Source organism: Acomys russatus, chromosome 2, assembly GCF_903995435.1.
Source record: "Acomys russatus chromosome 2, mAcoRus1.1, whole genome shotgun sequence".
In the NCBI taxonomy this organism is placed as follows: Eukaryota; Metazoa; Chordata; class Mammalia; order Rodentia; family Muridae; genus Acomys; species Acomys russatus.
Genome location: NC_067138.1, coordinates 27,846,422 through 27,867,635, shown reverse-complemented (window position 1 = coordinate 27,867,635; position 21,214 = coordinate 27,846,422). Strand labels below are relative to the sequence as shown.

General features: G+C 39.6%; 1 protein-coding gene and 1 non-coding gene across 2 annotated transcripts in view; one reads left to right on the top strand and one right to left on the bottom strand.

Annotated features, from left to right (window-relative positions):
* Window positions 1–21,214, bottom strand: part of LOC127201237 (lipoxygenase homology domain-containing protein 1-like) — a 339,490-nt gene that overhangs the window by 114,251 nt on the left and 204,025 nt on the right. Inside the window, 4 exon segments of the mRNA XM_051159652.1 lie at window positions 5,966–6,120; window positions 8,582–8,733; window positions 9,352–9,484; window positions 19,995–20,081. Coding sequence (XP_051015609.1) covers window positions 5,966–6,120; window positions 8,582–8,733; window positions 9,352–9,484; window positions 19,995–20,081 — 527 coding nt within the window.
* On the top strand, window positions 9,756–9,859 carry LOC127208258 (U6 spliceosomal RNA). Its single transcript, XR_007833088.1, has one exon. It is a non-coding gene; the product is annotated as a U6 spliceosomal RNA (small nuclear RNA).

Genomic DNA, 21,214 nt, shown 5'->3' with positions numbered 1-21,214 from the left:
ACCTCAAACTCAGGACATCTTTGCACCTGTGGCTCCTTCCCAGAATTTCTTGCCGTACCTCCTACCTTAGCCCCTCCCTCCCAGGAACGGGGCTTTTGCCTGATGTCCATATAACAGCCATTTGGCTACACCAACCTCTTGGTCAGTGGCTTCTCTCTTGCTTGCCTTGCTCCTCTCTCCTTTCATGATCCGATTTGTCTGCCATCTGCATTCAGTCTGGACTCTCCCCGCCCTGACTGCTTTCTGCCTTATATATACAATAAAAAAGTTTTCCATATTTTAGTGGTAGTAGTCATGTCCTCCTCCTTTTATTTCATTTGTCATTTAATATGTTTTCAATGGGGTTCTGATTACTGGCATTGAAAATATTACAAGAAATACTTGAATCGATGTCTCCACCCCACCTCCAAAAAGTGAGCAAGACTCTTCCCTGTGCCTCATCCTGTCAGTTTCCCACCATCATTTCTTGTCACCTTCTCACCAAGGAATGGCTCAAAGTGACAAGGAAGAGCATGAAAATACATGGCAGCCAAATACATGTGCAGAATAGCAAGGGATGATTAATACTAGCTTCCGCCAGAAGAAGCCAGTGAAGTTAAATGCTTGCTCTCTCTCTCTCCTCATAACTTTTATTATTTCTTTTTCCCTATTAAAAGAGTGCCTTACATTTCTGTACTTTATCAAAATGCCTACATCTTTTTAAGAAAATCTCTTTTGCTCATCATTTTCCTCTAGTTCCAGAAAGGAAAAAGAAAATGATTTGTCCATAGATTAATTATTTTGAAAATAAGTAGATGCATAAATTACCTTTAACAAGACATCTGATGCTGTTCCTGGGATAGAGAACTAACAAAAATAGTATGTTCCCTCTAAGATTTCCTGACTTTGGATTCTGTGGTGCTCACCTTCTCTTTTCTTCCTTTCCTCTCCTATTTTTTTTTTCCAGAAATACTGACTAAATCTCTGCTTGGTACAAGAAACCATGTAGGGAATTAAAATGAAATGCATAATGCCCTGTCCTTAAGAAGCTTATCATCTGCATAGGAAATGACAGTGATGCCACATGGTACGTACTGAATGGAGGGCAAAGGAAGCATTTGAGCACTTTAAAGAGAGTAAACATGAGTTCACTCCTGGTGAGAAACCATGACAAACTTGATGGGATGGACAGCTGCCTGTCTGGGCACAGAAAAGAATGAAGATTTCAGTACACAGGAGAGAATGAAATAAGCAACTGCCCTCGAAGTCCTGAGAAACAAGCAACAGGGTATGGAGGCTGGTTAAGGAAGGGTATGAACTGTAGCTTCCTGGCAAGAATTTTAAGACTAGAAAGTCAGTGGTCGAGGAGGTTGACTGATTCATTTGAAACTCCCCACTGCAGCCCCTGCACACAGAGGCCATCCGGGTGCAAGGTCCTCCTATCAATGCACTTACACAAAAGAAGGGCACAGTGTCAAAGGGCTGCTCCAGGGTACTTTCCTGTCCTGCACATCACAGGTCAGAGCCTATGATTTATTTATAGTTTAGAAAACACTACCTTCCGGAGCATCCATGATGTTTTGTTTGTCCTATGAACAAGACTTTGTTTACTGTATCTTTCAGGCACAGGCATTTCCTGTTATCTTCTTGGAATGACCTCCAGAACTTGGAAAGCCATTAAACAAGGAAAATGCTTTGTAAACTTGGGGTGGGTGGGGTTTTGTGTGTGCCTGTAGAGTTGAGGGTGATAATCAGGCTTGCAGAGGCTCAAGAATGTCTTGCTCTAAGAAGTAGCCCTTCCTGTACTCGGGGGCCGTCTAGCGCAGCATAGCAGGCATGGGAGAATGTCTCTCTCTCTCTCTAGGTCAACAGATGATTTCCAGGTTTCCAGACTAAATTATCCTAAGACAAATAACATCTTGTGTTAATTCTAAGAATTACTCTTATAGGGCTTCCTCAAGACCCAGCTATTCCACTCCTTGGAATATACCCAGAAGATGCTCCAGCACACAATAAGAAAATTTGCTCAACCGTGTTCATAGCAGCCTTATTCATAATAGCCCTTGAAATAGGTAAGGAACATCACATCTGATGATGGTCACCCTGGGAGCCTTCGCAATAGCCTGTTAGGTTACCACAGTCATATCGTGAGTCACATGTTTCTATTAAATATAGATATTAACTCAATTTTTATGATTTCACCATTACAAACAGGGTCAGACACTTATAATACTGCAGGAAAGTTGGTAGTTTAGAAAACTTGGAGCTTGCCGTACCACAATATGTTGCAGGATTCACTCCAGTAGCATCCCTGGGGGATTCAAGAATCCTCCCAAACACCATCTGTACCTAAAACCACACAGTATTCGAAGCAGGCCCTGGAAGATGTAATCATTAAGTTCTTGCTACTGTAAGATGAGCTTGGTCCAGTGGCTAGTGTATTATCAAAAAGACACAAAACACTCTAATTGGCCAAAGTCACATGATCATGGTAACAAGTTCCTAAGTAACATTGCTGAGATCTGAGGAACATAAGGACCGTCAGCAACCATCCATAGCCAGAAGGGCCCAACAAGCGTATGATCCCTCGGGTGTCAGGGGCAAGATGTCTTAGCCAACCCTGGAATGCCTAAATTCCTGTTGTTTAAAAGTACCAGGTTTGTGGCCATTTGTTCCATCAGCCGAAGGAAGTTAGCACAAATAGTAAATAAGAAAATGCAAATCTATTTATCCGCACATGTTCTCATTATTCAAATAGGATTTTGCTGTTGTTGTTCCAAACCTTAAGTGGCCAAACCTGAATAAATGGCAGGCATTCCATGGTATGTCTTTCGGCATAGAAATAAAGCACAACCACAAAGATATGGGGGTTGAAAGGAGGTAAAAGTGATGAGAAACTCCTAGGAAGCTTCTATGTTGCAGTTGCCACAAGTGCTGCTCTGTGTTTTACCTAAGGATTTCCGCTTGGCTCTCAGAAGGCACTAGCAGCTGGTAGTCCTTCACCCATATGCAGTTATGTTGTGAACATTTGCTCTCTGAGAAAGCTCCAAGGGGCATGACTAAGCTGATCATCTTGCTTTTTCCTTTTGTGATGTGTTTGCATAGGCATTTCTGCCCCACATCCCAGAAAAAAAAATGGCTTAATGTGTACCCTACCCAGCTCCTAATGCCTACACTATAAGCACCTTGTGTGGGCCATTTCCTTGCAGCTGTTGGCTGTTGCCACCCTGAATGTCACCTTTCAGACTTAATCTGGCCCAGCTGACACTGCACAGAAGCTATTATTGACAGCTTCTGGAAGATCCCTTTCTGCTATGCTTTGTTCTATTTGCAGAGCCACAATCCTGTTTCTTTCAGAACTAAGGAAGCAGGCATGCTCTCTTCCAGCTCTTTCTATCTGGAGAACAGGAAAGAATGGGTGTTTGGAAGCATGCCTCTCATGAGAGTGCTGGAAGGATGAGCATGGACCATGATTTCTTGAGGACCTGCTCTGTTTGAGCATCAAATATTAGCATTTGATGTGCCAGGCATCAAGCACTGATATTTGATATGTTGTAGGGTACATATCTTTTAACTGACTTTTGGTGGCTTCATACAAAATGTTACTAAACTTACCTTAGCTCCAACTCAGTTGGCACTAATTATCTTTTCCATTCAGCCAGCATAAGCAAGAAGTAAGGCGCTTTCACGTTGAAAAGAAATCACCAGGGTTGGTATGACAGAGTAGAGAAAGAACATGAAAACTGAGGGCCAGGTGAAGTACTCTCTAGTCCTCAGATGTGAGGTGTACGATAGGGTTGCCCAGGATTCCTGGAAACTGTGGGTGAAATAGGCTGTCTTCAGCGCTGTGTGTCCCTGTCACATGGTGAAGCCTGTGCCTTCTAGTTGGCCACATTGTGCTAGATGTCAAGTCTACATGAGATCTTGAAAGAAGAACTCCTTGAGAGGAGATTGAGGAAAGGCATTCCTAAGTAAGAAAAAAGGGGGGGAGGTGGTTGTTGGGGGAGCACAGTCCATAGGGAATCAGCAATGTGGAGGAGGACTTTTCAGGTGATAAAAGATGCTCTTATTTCACAAAATCTTGTAAGAGGATAGCTATCAGAGTAAATTGGAAACGTGTGGGGGTAGAGCTGGAAGGTAAAGCCTCTAACAGAACAACATAGTTGTTTTGTTTTGCTTAGCTTTGCTTTTTTATTAGGCAATTAAAATTGTTGAAAATTTACAAATGTAGAGAGGCGTAATTAAAACAAAGCTTTTAGAATATTTAACACTTTTATTTAAGAGCTTACCTACCTTATAGAATGTTAAAAGTCAAAATTCAAATTACAACAGAGATAAATATGAAAAGAGAAGTCCGGGTGACATGTCATAGTGATGCTGGTAACACTGGCAGTTGATGTAGTATAGTTTCTACTGCTGCAATAAGATACTGACCAAAAACATCTTGGGTGGGAAGGGTTTGTTTGTCTTGCAGCTTGCAGACCATCACTAAATTGGGCCAAGTGAGGAAATGGAGCAGAGACTAGAAGAATGCTGCTTACTGGCTTGCTCCCTTTGCCTTGATCATCTTGCCTTCTTATACAACCCAGGACCAGTGTGCAGAGGTGACACTGACCACAGTGGGTTGGGCACTCCATTGTCAATCTCTAACCAAGAACATGGCCCCACAGAATTGCCTGATGGCCAATGTAATGGAGGTGATTCCTCCACTGAGATTCAGTCTTCTCGTGTGATCTCCTGGGTTGGTGAAAATTTACCAACTTACTTGTATAATTGGTTTGAAGGTGGTGGGCAGGGTAAGAAAGGGATGTTAAAAAGGTGATGGTGATAAATCTAGTACTGATGAAACAGGGACATCGATGGGGTGGAGGTAAAGAGGAGATGGACTCAACAGCGTCCCCTGCTGCTGCGCTTCTGTGCTCTCCTGTCCTAAGACTTCCATGCCTTTTATTGTTAGTTGCATCGTCTCCCTAGTTTGCTGATACTCACAGTTGAGAATGTCTTAGCGTCTCCAAATCTATGCCGTTGGGTTTGCCTCTCCTAGATGCATCCCTGCTGATTACCTACTAGTGAGGAGAAGTATAGGAAAACCCAGGACATGGACTATTGAAAATGTCAAGATGGGGGTGTGAATATAGCCCAGCTTGCCTCAGCAAGAATAACACCATGGAAACAAAAAATTTCAAATCAGTTACACAAGTTTCCCACACCGTGTCTACGATATTTTGAGCTCAATACAGAAGTTCTACCCTGTTTTTGAAGTTGGGGTCTGGCCCTTGCCTGGGACAGAGATGTTAAATGCTAGCTAACAAAATGTCATTTTTAAAATTACAATTTATTCAGATTACACCCCTATTGTTATTTCCTCACTTGTATCTTCCTATTCCCACCCACTCTCCCTCTTTCATCCTATTCCCTTCTGTGAGGTCTCTGACAGAATGTCATATTTAAGCCTAGGAGTTCTGAGGTGGAAAGTCTAGGAAAACATCTGAAGACTAAGGCTGCCCCCTGCGTAAACAAGTGCCCCTTTCTAAACAAGACAATGTGGAATTTTTTTTGGAGGGAGGGAACTGCCATCAGCACCCAGGAAAGAGCATGAACTATTTCAGTGTGAATCTTTGTCTATCGTATTGTCTGTTCTGGAAGTTCCCGCTAGACTCCATTCTTCATTGCTTATAAAATTGCTTTAATTCTACAATTTTAGTAAAGACACTATTATTTCAACAAACATTCTTACTATTAACATCATACTTTCCAGGGTTAAACATTGGACCCGTTTGTGATACATCAAGCAGACAGTAAAAAAGAAAGAAAGAAAGAAAAAGAAAAAGAATATAAAATTCACAGTGAAAGAGCACTTACTGAGCCATCAATGAGTGGGCCATGATGCTCAACCCCAAGGAAGGACAGGACCCATGACCTGCTGGGGACACACACTGGCTCAGCCTCAGCATCTTACTCCCGAAGAACATCTAGACCAGATTACCTTTCACAGGTGAAGATAAATTCTGACGTAGTGCCTGGCTCTTTGACAATGACCTTCTCGCAGTACCAGTACTGGGATTTGTCACTGGCCTCACAGTGCAACAGCACCTTCTGCAGGTTTCCAAGAGACACTGCTTCTATTTGAAATGTATCGACCTGGTAGGGAAGAAACCCGTGGGAATGACTAGAATCCAACAAATGACAAATTCCGGCAATAAGAGTCACCCGAGGCTGCCAGGAGCAGCACAGCGCTTGAAGAGAGAAAAATCTTACCACAATTAAAAGCAGAAGGGCAATGAGGGAAATATATGCAAATTACTTTCTATCTACTAAAAAGTATTTTTTTTTCTTTCCAATTTTTACTTTTCTTCACTGTCCTTTCAGATGTAGTTAAGAAAGAAAAAGAAAAGAAACACACAACTAACAAAGGGGTCTCTAGCTGCAGACCCTGAGAAGAAGCTGCTTAGAAAGCACAAAGCGTGGCCCTTGCAACGTGTGCTGATACCTGCAGAGACAAGGGGTACAATTCTGAATTTCTGACTTTCCTGCCCTCCTTTCTTCAGTAATATCCCTCATGGGCCCTCCTTTGAAAACGTAAATAGTGTGTGTTCTGAAGTTTGTTGTGAGAGTGGACCCTGTAATCTTCATTCCTAAAGAGCTATCACATCAAAAATGTGCAGACACTTTTTATAGATGCAGGACCTGGATGAAATGTTCTGCTGGTGAGAATAAAGAGAACTCCTCCCCGCAGGCCTTCTCAAGACTGCTGGTTTATCTGAGGAACGGGTCACAAATTTAATTAAATTTTACAAGTGTTCTGAAATGGCAGCTGTCTGTTAGCTACCGTTGCTCTATTTCCTGGTTAAAAGTGAACTCAGTATTGCCTGCGCTGTCTTTCAGGGCTATGTGGTACTAGCTGTGGTGTACAGCTTCACTAAGCTAATTCAACTCAGCCACTGCAAATACACTCCTGAGTCTGATCTGTTGGTTAATATTACTATTAAAAAATCCTCTCTTGCTTCAGCCAGACCCCAGACCAAGGCCATGCAAATTTTAGTGAGAATGTGTCTGTGAACCCTCCTGAATGTGCTATGGGAACTTCCTGCACTGTCCAGAAACTTTTCAAGGGGATATTTCATAGTAAGTGTCACTTCTTGCTGTATGGCCAGATGACTTCTTAATGCTGGTTGGCATGGTATCACGCCAGCTGAAGAAAACATTTTTAAAGGATACGTTCTAAAATGTACCAGGGAAGAAAAATTTTATTTGTCTCTGGTTCTAGACTTTAAAGATGATACCGTTAAATTTACACTTTGACTCCTCCTTATTCAGAGAGCAATGATGCCTCCTATTCAAGTTTCATCCCACAGTGCACCATCCAACTCTATGTGAAATGCAGCCCATAGAGGTGGATTGAAGAAGACCAACCATCAAGATGACTTCTAAATTTCCAGCCTGTCATCCTGACTAGTTTCCTTGCTGCTGTGCTGCTGCAGAACATGTCAGCTCGGTGCAATGGTGTCCTCATCATTCATTAGAAAGCTTGAGGATGGCAGAGTCTGGACCTTATGCAAAACTAGCCGATTAATTCAGAGGACGTTGGCCCTTTAGCACTTAAAGTAAGATTGATAACATAGTAAGTAAGCTATTGTTTCTGCTATGAATTAGCTCGTATGTGAAAGCAAAAGTTGGGCATCACATTTTTGGTCTCATGCAACCAGAACTCACTGTCCTACTTTATTACAATAGAAACATTTCTATAACGTTCACAAGTAAAAGTCACAGGTGAGTTTCTCTTTCTATGATGTTTCATAATTCACAAGGCAAACAAATCAGTCTGAGAACGGGAGCATCAAACTGGTTCAAGGTGCCTTTTTCCTTACGAATACATCCTACTTCCAAATAGTGTCTTCTTCCCAAATACAGCCAGGTTCACAGATGCCCATAGAGAGCTCCCAAATGTTCAAATACATGTGCTTATATAGGACACAGGGGCTGAACAGAGGCCTTTCTTTCATTCTAGTTGTCTTACACAGAGGCCACTGTGATAGGACATAAAATATGTTGCAAGCTTTTCTGTGGTCTGACCTTCATAGTGGTTCTCAACCGGTGGGTCACAATCTCTTTGGGATTCACAGATCAAATATCATGCATATCAATATCTACATTCTGATTTATAACAGCAGCAAAATTACAGTTATGAAGTAGCAATGAAATAATCTTATGTTTGGGGGTCACCACAACATGAGGAACTGTGTAAAGGGTCTGAGCATCAGGAAGGTTGAAAGCCACTGTCCTAGAACAATGCCTTGAGTCCATTAGGGGCACGTCCACACATATTCTCCTTTAAATCTTTCCAACGTTGTTTGTTCTTTTTCTTACACTACTAGTTTAATGCATTTATTTTGCTATTTTGTTCACGATACATTTAGCACCTCCCACTTGTCAGTCCACAATATCCTTAAAGAAAACCTTTGAAAATGGACATAACTAACGGGTAAGTAAAGTCAGGACACTTAAAGTAAAGCTGCTCTAAAGCTCAGCTGAAGACTGCCAAACACTTTTCCCTTTTTAAAGTTCATGTGGCCACATCAGAGAGAGCTTTGCACACACTCACCTGTCCTCTTTGAAAACGTACTGGCATGTTGGATCTGTGCAACAGTCGAAGGCCGGAGTCTCCCCTTTCCCCATAGAGACAGAGGGAGACTTCAGACTCTGTTTCTGCTTGTTTCAACTGCCCGGTATACACATCAACATGGTATCTCACTACTGATAAAGTGATGGGGAGAGAAATCAAGAGGAAACCTGTTACCTTAGAATCCAAGAAAACAGAGTCCAGATCTAAATGTTCACAGGAAATAGCTAGAAAATTTATAATGCAAATCTGCCGTCTGTATTTTCAGCCTATTGAAAATCCTTTGACCCTTGAATTTTAATTTTACTTCTAAGTAGACATTTTTCAGATAGAAAAACAAAAAAATTGCTTAAAAGGCTAATATACAGGTGACATAGAAATATATTTTATCCTAATCATGCAAACATAATTAAATTATGCCAACTGTTCTGAGAAAATAAATCAGGATTGCAGTGATGAGTGAGGGCCAGCTGGCTCTAGAAAAGCCAGACAAAGATGGCACATGGATGACATTTCTTATCTCCACAACCTTAGCTTTTGTAAGTATCACTGGACCTAAGAACCATTTTGAGATATGTTTAATCCCGTATTCACCAGTGGCTAAGCTTGTGACCCTGAATAAGCTACATCTTAATGAGTAAAACAAGAATCTGAGAAGCAGAAAAATCATTCTCCAAATCCATAGTTCAAAAGTAAACTCAAGCAAAAGAGTCAATATATGAAATACATGTGACCAAAGATTCATAACATACATGGCAAAACAGGCTCTCCATCTTTCATTACAGGAAGCTCACAGACAAGGTCTCCATCCGCCCGGTTCTGAGAGAGCCACACATTTGCAACAAAATTTAGGGTTTTCTTGCTCTTCATATGTTCCATTGTCACCTAGCATTAAAAGGAACAAGGGTCAAATAGAGTGGGTTATAAGTTTTTCATCTATCTCTACATACAAGACCCACTACAGGGATTGCTCGAAGTGGCCACTATGGTGGCAGTAGGATGGCTGTTTGCAGTGTTTCGCTAGAAGCATTGATCAGATCTTTGTTTAACAAATATTTGCTAAATAACTTATTTTCATCTTTTTAAAAAGTTAGTCTTTTAACCATCACCGAACAGGTGGATAAAATTCTTACAATTTTATGTGTAAGAAAATGGAGTGCTCATTTCAGCAGCAGATATACTAAAATTGGAACAGTACAGAGATTAGCATGGCCCCTGCACAAGGATGCCACACAAATTCGTGAAGCATTCCATATTAAAAGAAAGAAAGAAAGAAGGAAGGAAGGAACGAAGGAAGGAAGGAAGGAAAATGGAAACTTGGGCATTTGAAATGGACTCTGTCCAATTGAATTCTAAGTCAATTCTACTTGTGGCAACTACTGAAAGAGTAAATTACTGGAGAAACCAGAAAGAAGAATCTGTGTTCATCTTATCCACCACAGCAAGCCACACAACAGAGTGTTTTAACGTTTCTCATGCCTTGGATGCTCTTTCTAACAGACGCAGGCTGTGGAGAAGCCCCACAATGCCTTCTCCTCCTCGCATGGCTTTAGGTCTTTGTCTCCGCACTATCAGATGATCCTCAGAAGCCTTGCTCCTTTGGGCTATTTCCCCATGGCTTTGTCTTCATTTTCCAGTAGACCAACTCAGTTCTTCCAGAAGGAATTTCACAATTGTTTGCCTTTCCAAATACATAGGGATAAAATGGCCGTCTTTTGATAAGACCCCATGTGATGGTCCCTAAAAGGCCTCATCTCTCTCTGTCGCCACTGCTTGCCTTTCTCTGCAGGAGCAGCTGCAGCCGTTTCTTAGGACTTCTTCTCAGACTCTACTGCTGTAACCCACAGTCTGTTTTATTCTAACACTGCCATATTATATAGTTCTACTAACCCACCTCCAGTAAGGTATCCCCTCCTAGTGGATAATTTCTAAATTCCTAACATCTACAGGGATTTCAAGTTGAGCATAAAAATTAGAGGTATGAAGCTAGAATTAACACATGAAAGAGAGCATGTGGCATTTGTTTTCCTCTTCTTGGATCATCTCCTTTAATACATTTGTTTTCCCTTCTCTTTACCTGCAAACTGAACAAGTGGTGGGAAAACTTGCCTTGTATGAATGTACCACATGATCATTCATTATTCAATCATCAGCTGATAACATCCAGACTGATTACATTTTCCACCCATGTTAATTATGGTTCAGTCTCTTTTTTTAAAAAGTCAAAGTCTCCCACAGCAAAAATACTAGAATGTTGGGGTGAAGGTATCACATAGGTTCTAGCATATTTCTCCATGTCCAATGAGTTGTATGGCTATTGTCTTCAGCAATGTGCCTCCCCTCCCCTCATACAGTTTGCAATGAGCCACCTATTGTCTTAGAAACAGCCTGGATTATTTGGGAAATTCCATGGGACCCCTGCCCCCCAACCCTTCCTACACTTGGCTAACAACTCAATTGAATGCAACCCAATCCCAATATTGGAAGACTGATTTGGTGACAAGAAATGGCCACCTAGGATTTGGTCACCCCCATTATTAGGAGACCTCATTCAGGTTACCTTCATAGATCACAATACTAGCTATCCATACCACCCCTCAAATGCACCTCAATTCTAGCTGTTTCTCCCCACAATCCCTTCCTCAACCCTATGTCCCATCTCCCTCCCTACCAGATCCTACAATTCAGACCTGACCCTTTATCTAGCCCACCCATAAAATCCATTATATTTGCCCCTCCAAAAGATATCCATGTCCCTTGTACCTTTCTCTGTACCTAACCTCTTTGTGTCTAAAGATTGCAGGTTGGTTATAATTTTTAATGGATAATATCCATATATAAGTGAATACATACTTGTTTTTCTGGATCTGGGTAACCTCACTCAGGATGGTTTTCTTTTCTAGACTCTGTAGGCTACCAAAAGAGAAGCCAACCCAACCACAAAAACTTTGATTTACCATATGTCCTCGCTACAAGATATGCTAGGGCAATGATGACACAGAACTTGTGGGAATATCCAACCAATGTCTGGTTTGACTTAAGGCCCACTCCACAAATTGGAACAATATAGTACTGGTCCAAAAAAAAAAAAAAACCCCAAAAAACAAAACCAATAAAATGACACCTAATGATATGAGCCATTGTCTTCATATCCCAGTAGACCAGAACAAGTCATCTAGAAGGAACTTTACAATTGTTCATCTTTCCAACTACATAAAGAACCACATGTCCATTTTTTGATAACCCATACTCATATATTGGTGCTATATTCTGCCACCATCAAAGAGGAGCAGCAGATGGGAACAAATACAGAGAGCCACAGTTATTGTGCTGAGAGAGACCTTAGAACACACAGCTCTAAATGGGATGTCTCCATCAAATCCCTCCCCTCAGAGCTCAAGGAACCCCACTGAAGAGGAGGTAAAGTATGAGAGCCAGAGGTGATAGAGGGCACCAAGAGAACAAGGCTCTTTGAATAAACTGAGTAAGTCTTATATAAACTCACAGAGACTGAAGCAGCAAGAACTGAGCATCCATGGGTCTCTACCAGGTCCCCTGAGTATATTATAGCTTTCAGAGAAGTATTTTTATGGAAGTCTTATGTGTGTGAATGAATGGGTCTCTAATTCTTGTGTCTATTTTGGGTAATATTTTCCTTCTGTTGTGTTGCCATGTTCAGCCTTGATACAAGGGCTTTAGTTTTATTTTTATCCATCTTATTTTGTCATGTTGATTGTTATCTTCTAGAACTCTGTTCTTTTTTAATGAGAGACAGAAAAAGAGTGGATCTGGATAGGAGGGGATATGGGGAAGAACTGGGAAAAATAGAGAGAAGGGAAACTACTCAAGATACACTGTGTGAGAAAAGAATCTTATGTTCTGTAATGGATGTAAATATGTTTTTGTTTTGATGCTAAGTGTGGGGTGTGAAACAGACTTGTGTAAGGGTGTGTGGTATTTGTCCACTGGAAACAGACTTGTGAGAGAACACATGGTGTTTGTCTACTAAAGGAGGAACTGCCTCTTATAAGGGGTGGAGGGCATGATCTTTGCCAACTGATAAATATCCTACTATGAACTCTGAGAGGATATATATATCCTAAAACCAAAGGCTTGGCTTTTTGGTCTTGGTATTGTTTCCCATTGTTTGGCTATTCATCACTCTGCTTTGAGACATTCCTAGAGAGAAACGCTCCAGAGAATGCTTTGAGGCTCTGGGTTCCAGCTGCTGTGGTTGTAGTCATCTTTGATGAATTGCTGGTTTGCTCTTTAACGGGTCTGCTGGAATCCTGACAATGAAGAGTGGAATTGCTCCAAGGAACTGTGTCTAAAAAGGTCTATGTGCCTAAAGAGGTCTCCTGTACCCATTAACCTCTTTTCTCTCCTATCTATGGTATTTGGGTTGCAAGGGAGGTATAAGCATTAAAGAACCCCAAATAAAATAGGCTTTGAAAAATCTAAAGCCTACAATGTTCAATTTAAAAAATAGGTAGATAAATAAATAAAGTGTTTCATTGAAAAAAAAATCCAAAGTCTCTTTTAAAATTCAAAATGAGATTAGAATTTTTCATTTTTGAGAAGTTTGGGGCTCTTTTCTAATATTTTCCTAGTTCTATGCAGGGGGAACTTTAAATATAAAGCCAACTATATACCAACACATTTGACGAACATTTGAAGTGTGGAGGATATGGTATGTACGCTATAAGATCTGATGGGGAGAGCCAGGGCCAAGGGCGGGGATTAGCGTTGTCTTTCTGATGTCAGAATGTGGAAAGTCATAACACCTTAATGGTCCTTGAGAACATTTTAAGTGTCCTCACAAATCAGGAGCAATGTCAGCCCTGGATTCAGAAGACTTGCATTTCCTCCTGCACCTTTGCTGTTCCCATTAGTTACAAGCACTGGACAAAGAATCGGGGATGGATGGTGAGTCTCTCAAATGCACACATTTATCTTTAGTACAGCTTTGAGAGTGTGTCTATAAATTGTTGGAGTCTTCTGAGATTAAACATTTGACTACAGATTCTCTGGGAAAAAAATCTGGTCTTCCTGCTGCTCACTAAGCCAAAAACTATTTTCCCTGCTTTATGTAGTTCACTCCTTGATCTTTTCTTTCAGTGGCTCTTTCTAGCATGCTGAAATGAAGAAGTAACCAAAAATAAAAGGACGTGGAGATATTTGTGAGATAATTCAATTCAGTCTAAATATTTCCTGTGGTCCATACCAACTATATTATCATTTTATATAGTGAAAGTGCTAACAGATTCACTAAACCCTTGACACAACTCAAAGGCTCAAAAGGTTTCCAGAGAGTGTTATCCTATTTGAGTCAATTTATGTAAGCACTGGGTAGCAGAGGCAGCTTGCAGGTGTAAGAAGGGGCTCTGGGCCAATCTGGCCTATTGAAGTATGGATGAGCTAGGTATTATAGAATGTCCCTTTACCTATTTGTCACATACATCTGTAGCTGAGCCATGATATTCCAAGCAATACCGGATGACTTCCCTTTAATTAACTTTAGTTAATGAACTTACAAAGTATTTTGCATATTTTGTCAATATTCCTTACATGACAATATTCATTTTGCCAATATATTAATTCCATAAATGTTGGCCCAGCGAGCATTCGTCTCGGTTGAGAATCTATGGCATAGCTCCTATTCTGTTACTTTCCAATGGGGTTCAGACAATAAACAAGAAGGAGATCAGATAACAGCTGCGTGACATAGAAAAGAAAAAGGGTTGATACCATTGAAAGCTGCTGGCTGCTTACTCTCAGTTTTGAGTCAAAGGGCAGTCTGCAGCATGAGACCAGTGAGGCTTGAGTGCCTCGATCAAGGACAGCAAGGTCACAGGAGTGCGCAGGACTATCTGGAGATGGAGATGATGTGATTTTTTTTTTTTAAGATCATGCCTGCTCTCTGAAGCCTGCATACTAATGTTTGGGGAAAGAAGCTGAAGACATAATATAGAGACCTTCAGCAAAAAGAAAACAAACAAAAAATGGAACTTGGGCTAAAATGATGATAATATGATGGAAAGATAGATAAAATAGAGATACGTTTTAGCAGCGAGGCCACTGATAGTCCTAAGATGGAGGGAGTGTGTGAAGTAACTAATTCAGGAGACTGTGTAGGGTTCTGAATTGATGGAGGGTGACCCCACCTATTCATGTGAGTAAGCCTGAGGAGAAGCGAGCTGTGGGTGGGTGACAACAACTTGATAGAGTTTCATGTAATCCTTTCACTTGTGTGTAGAATAGGAGGGACAGGGCACAATAACACTTGCCCTACTTAAAATTAGAGAAACCTTACAAAATGACGTCTTTTATGCTTTTGACTTTATTTCTAAAGCTTATAACTTGATTGGAAATGAAGCAAGCTCCAGAGATGGAAATATTAAAAAAAAAAAAAGATTAAAAGCAATCATAAATTTTATTGGACAACACTTGCTAAAATGTATTCTAGTCTTTCTTTCCTCAATAGTCAAGAGTTAATTTCTGTTTGACTATGTTCAGTTATAGCCTTTTTTGAGTCCACATTGCTCAAAAGTTAAACTAGAATCAATTCAATCATATAAATTAACATTCTATTATTATAGAATGGGCACTGACTGGCATAGTTGGTCAACATGTATCAATATGGCTGAAAATGGAAGTCAGATCTCCAAAATGCCCTACTATTTGTTGTCAAAGAGAAAGAAAAGAGTTACAGTGTATATCCCACGCCCCTAATACACAGATAGCTCTCAACTGTCAAAATATCAGGAAATGAGTGTCTGGTCCTTAATATTCAAGTTTGGTGTCTTATTGATTTTTATCTCAAAACTCTTAGCAAGTTCAGTAAACACTTGCCAGACTCACTGGCTTGCCCCCAAACAATAGTGAGTTCTAAGTGAATTCGTTGGTAATCACAAGATGCTATTGATGGTAAGCAGAGCATCCTTACCAGCTGGGGACGGAATCTCAGGGGACAAGACCTAATGATGGCAGATGCTCAGATTTCCTCAGTCTATTAAAGGCTGCCATGGATCATTATCGAAACAAACCTTCCCATTTAATTCATAAAAACATTTTCTCCTGGCTTTCATACTGAAGCATGACCTCATATTAGTCTATGTATATTAAAAGATCTACAGTTTTGACTCTTGCTCTAGCTCTGATATAGAACTGCTGAGTGTGAACACTACATCACAGTCGACAGAACTGAGAAACTGCACGCTAGCATGAAGCTTCAGTGTCAAATGAGGGAAAGGCAAGGAATGAACTTTTAATGTAGTTTTACATTTTAATACAAACTATTCATTTTCCTTTTAAAAATAACAATGCAGAAAATAAGCACTGTCTTCACAATAAAATATGCAGAACTTGCTTTAGTTTCCTAAAGGAACAGAAAGGTCTCAGAACTACTTCAATAGAAACTGCAGCTTGTTTGCAGAGCTCTCCTTGGTGAATCATAGTCCCAAATGTGAAGGGTTTCACAAGACATTTCTATAAAAATACTTTGTTTCTCAGAAACTCTAAATTCGTGGATTACTTTAAGAGATTACATCTAGTAGACAAATATCTAAAGCCTTAAAATATCTGAGAGACACAGCAACATTTCCAATGGCTGAATTAGCAGTGGCTCTGAACATCTAGGTTATAATACCTCAGTCACTCAACCTTTATACTCAGAACCTTAAAGAAGGAGAGGAACCAATTCTTTTCCACCAAAAACTTTTCAGGATGGAGGAATTACACTGGCTTATGAAAATTAAATTGCATCTTCAAGAAAAGCCTAAGTGCATAGTTAAGTCAATGTTGGAATGATCTCTTGAAGACAACTATACCTGTGTCATCTTAGAAAATTCAAACATCAAGTCAAAACATGTTTTACAATGAGTTGCACTACCAATACTTGAAACATTTTGCCTATGAGTGCAATTTGTGCTGTTATTTATTTTGACATTGAAGTCCAAGGAAAAAGCTACAGTTCTCCTCCTCAAACTGTGACATATTAAAGTATGAAATGAAATCACCATGGCTTATCTGTCCTAAAACAGAAAATGAGTATGGCTAGTCCTTGCTATATGTGAAAAAATACTAAGAGGACCTACAGAGAGGACACAAAAATGACTGCATTATGCTATTGAGCAAAGCTTGTGAATGATAAAGACTTGCTTAGTGATAAATGTCCAGGGAAATCATGAAGCACCAAGCAAAAAGATTATTTGTCAGACAGACAATGACAACATTTTGCACAGAACTGTTTCTACACAGCTAACTACTGCTGTAAGAGATGGTAGTAAAAAAAACCTCTACATTTATCAGCAGAATCTACCTTAGTAAGCTCAAGGAACATGTGTCTGCCAAATTCCATTCTGTTGAAAGATCATTCAAGTACAAGGAAGCTGTTTTAGCTTCTTTAATAACAGATAATTCTACTTGCCATGGAAAATATGCCACTTAAATATGTGACTAGAAACATTTCATAACAACTGTGCCCATCACTGATTAATGGAGAGACACAGCCTCTACACAACATTTACTGCATCCCCCAAGCTGTGCCCTCCCTCATCCACACCTCTCTACTCTCCAAGGTTCTCTCTCCACAAGTCCCTCCCAACCATTCCAAAAAAAAAAAAAAATACATTTACCTTTCTTGCTGCAAGAATAGGATAGGATAGGACAGGACAGGATAGGATGGGACGGGATGGGACGGGTTGGGATGGGATGGGATGGGTTGGGATGGGATAGGATGGGATAGGAATAAAAAGCTCTGTGGTATTGTAGAAGCATATTTTACCATGGAAACATTCACTATGGAACATCTTGTAAAAGCACGTCCAGGAGATCATATAAAAAGTATCCTCTGGGCTTAGGCATTAATGGAAAGTAACTTTTTAGGTTGTTTTATATAAATACTTTTTTTATCTTAATACCCTTCTCTGCTAGGGTTTCTTAAAAATACAGCTGATTCCAAGACTTGACAAAAGAACAACTACATAAGCCCAAAACATATTTTTATATGATAAAGTAAAGAATCCCTCTTAAAATGGATAGCAACATGCCAAAAGGATATAGATGCTTAAAGGGTCAAGGATAATTTCAGCATCAATATAAGTCACAATCAGAACAGAGTAAGCCTAAAATAGGATTTTGCTGGTGTAGGCACCTCTGACATGCCAGAGATTGGTTCAAGGACCCACCAATATTAATGAGTGCTTAAGTTCATATAATACATAGATTATTTTTGCATAGAGCCCAGCTATATACTCATAAATAGCCTAAATAATCTAGAAATTATTTCTAATAATGAATACAATGAAATGCGATATAACTAATTGTTAGATAGTTTAGGGAATAATTACCAAAGAAGTCTGGAGTTTTCACTAAAGGCACTCTTTTTTCAAAATGTTTTCACATATAGTTGGCCGAATATGCAAAGACAGGATACACATATATGGAAAGCTGGCTACATAAATAAATGAAATCTTTAATCAATGGAAAGAGGAAGCCTTTTTTCATAGAATAATGACAGGAAACACAGAAATAAAAATGCAGTCAGAAAAATCACTATTTGGCAACCTTCACAGTGATGACTAGTCCAAGCTAGAGTCAGCAATGGATCCTAATCCTACACTTAGTGGGTGGGAGTTGCATGATGAGTAAGATACCCACATGACTAAAGTGCTACTGATTGAAAACATCCCCCAAAGAGCAAAACACACATTATACACACATGTCCTAACAGAGAATAAAGATGAGCACAAGGTTAACAAGAGGAGAGTGCTTTTATTACTTCCATTCTTATAACCTTGAAGCCACTTGAAAAGAAAGAGTATAAAACATCGCTTCTTTCATATCCCTTTTGTGTTTATAGTTCTAGCTGCTGAATGCATTTACTGAATCTGTTGTTAGCTGTCCTACTCTGCTATTCACAGAGGCCTTTCTCACTGAGTAGGGAAAAGGATGGGCCCTGTACCGGTACCCAGAACTTAGCGTCTCCTCTGGCAACAGTCTCAGCATGGGATGTTAATTTGAAGGCTCCAGGAGTTTTGCTCAGAAGACTTCTGGACCAACTAGCCACAAACTACACTTCTTTGTGTTGGGTTTGTGCTAAGCATGATTCAGGGGTATAGAGAAAGTCCTGCTGGGTAAAAACCATTGCTTCTCAAGCCTAAGGAACTGAGTTCTATGCCTGGAACTACATGAAGTTGAGAGGAGAGATCTAACACAAAATTACCCTCTGATGTCCACACACTGTGTCATGCATGTACATCAAAAAACACACCACACACACACACACACACACAGAGAGAGAGAGAGAGAGAGTAATGAATAAAACTCATACAAAAATTCATCAAATAATTCAGCAAAATTAACACATTTTTCTCATTTACTTTCATTAGACAGCCAGAGACCCAACAACAAAGATCACAGGTAAGATTGTGAAATACTTAAAATGGAAAAATATTTTGTCAGATTTTATTAGTGTTATTCAAATTTTAGACCACAAATATTTTAAATAATATACCATACACCGTGAAGAAATCAATTGCAGATACAGATGTTAAAGCAGTGACATTCTACCATTCAACTATATCATTTTGGTAGAATTTACTTAAGAGCTCTAAGAGTTTAATTACTATTTTTTAAAACAATGGTCCAATGGCAATGATTAAGATTCTCTAGAGACCAATGTACAAAATGGCCATTTACTAAATGACTGTAGCAAAATTATGACTTCATTGAGTCTCAGTTTTCTCATCTATAAAATAGAACTATTAATAGTAGTCAAATCAAGGAATTACTACTAAGTAAACATACAGTAACATTGCTAAGACATGTAACATCTGGCAAACATTCAATAGATATTATTGACATAATTAACTACAAACATATAAGTAAATAGGATATCCAAGTGCATATAGAAGATGATTTGATTTCATTAAAAACATAAAAGATGTGTATTTGAATATAAATATATTTATACAATACATTTATTTTTACACGCATTAATATTTTATATACAGTGGATTGTGTGTGTGTGTGTGTATTTTAGAGAGAGAATGAAGATACAAGCATACATGGAAGAGATTCACAAAAATTTGTAAAGACCATGAACTAGTGAGGTGGTCATAGAGATCACAGAATAAAAATGTCCTTTGATTCTTACACTTTGCTATTCTTCAGGTTTTTGACCCATTAATAAAAGATTCCTTTACAAATATCACTATAAAGTACTATTGTTAGCATTTATTTCACCATAGTGAAGCACTTTAGGGTGTTGTGTCCACAAGCTTTTGTCTCCATTACTTCAACAATTTGTAAAATATTTTCCATCTCCCCCTCTTTGTGTGCCCTGCTCGCTCTTCATCAGCATTAAGTGTGAAACACAACAGAAAGTCATTACCCTCTGTAAGCTCCACTCCGGTTGGCCGCCAGTCCCATCGTGTCCTATCCTGATCTTATATATCTCGCCCACGCTTCTTAGTACAACCTGCATGAAATGCAAAGGGAGAAGTCACTAAGACACTTCAAATTAAGCGCATCTCAATGCTCTTGCTCTTTTTCAGATAAATGCATTTTACTTTGCTGATTGTTGCTGATGGCTGAGATGCTCTTAGAAGGCCTTCCAGAACAAAATCCTCTCAGACGCCTGTCCATGGAACTCATGGGCACATAGTGAGAAAAAAATATCCTCTAAGTTGACTGAAAATATGCAAAAGGAAGTCAGAGGAAGGAACTGGATAAAGAGCATGTTGTATTCTGGGACAACTAGAAATTTCTCACCAGAACCAACACTTCGCATGCCAATGAAAGATGGGCTTTAGTTTTAAGAAGAAAAAAAAAAGAAGAAGAAGAAGAAATTATCACCAAATAAAAGTCAAATGTATAGAAATTCTACACATTTATAGAAAGTACCTGTGAGTCCAGAACTTCCTCCTACTCTGAAAATCCTCTCCAACTCCTCCATTAAAATGTAGACATCACAGCTCAAGGGAGAGAAACAGTTCTACCGAAGAGTATATTCACTCAGTTTTTATTTTGAAGAACTGGCTTGGAATTATTGTGAGCTCAAAGGAAATGCTTGGGATTTTAAATTGAGCAAATTACAGCATAAATCTCTGGCCCATATTTGCTTTATATATTGAGTGGACATTGTCTTAGTTAGAGTTTCCATTGTTGTGAAGTGACACCATGACCAAGGCAAAACTTATAAAGGCAAGCCTTTAATTGGGCCTGGCTTACAAATTCAGAGATTTACTCCATTATCATTAGGGCAGGACGCATGGCAGTGTGCAGGCAGGCATGGCGCTGGGGAAGGAGCTAAGAGTTGTACATGCTGACCCAAAGGTAGCCAGGAGGAGACCGCAATGCCATGCTTGAGCACGGGAGGCAGTATTAATGCCTACCCTGAAGTAACAAGCTTCCTCCAACAAACCACACCTAATAGTGCCCATGGGCCAAGCATTCAAACACAAGAGTCTATGTGGGCCAAACCTATTCAAACCACCACAGAAATAATACTTTTAGAACAAAAACCTAGATATTGTGCAAGGTCACAGATATTTTTTAAAAAATGGAAACAGTGGTACAAATCCCCACATTGGAAAAATGTGTAACAGAGAA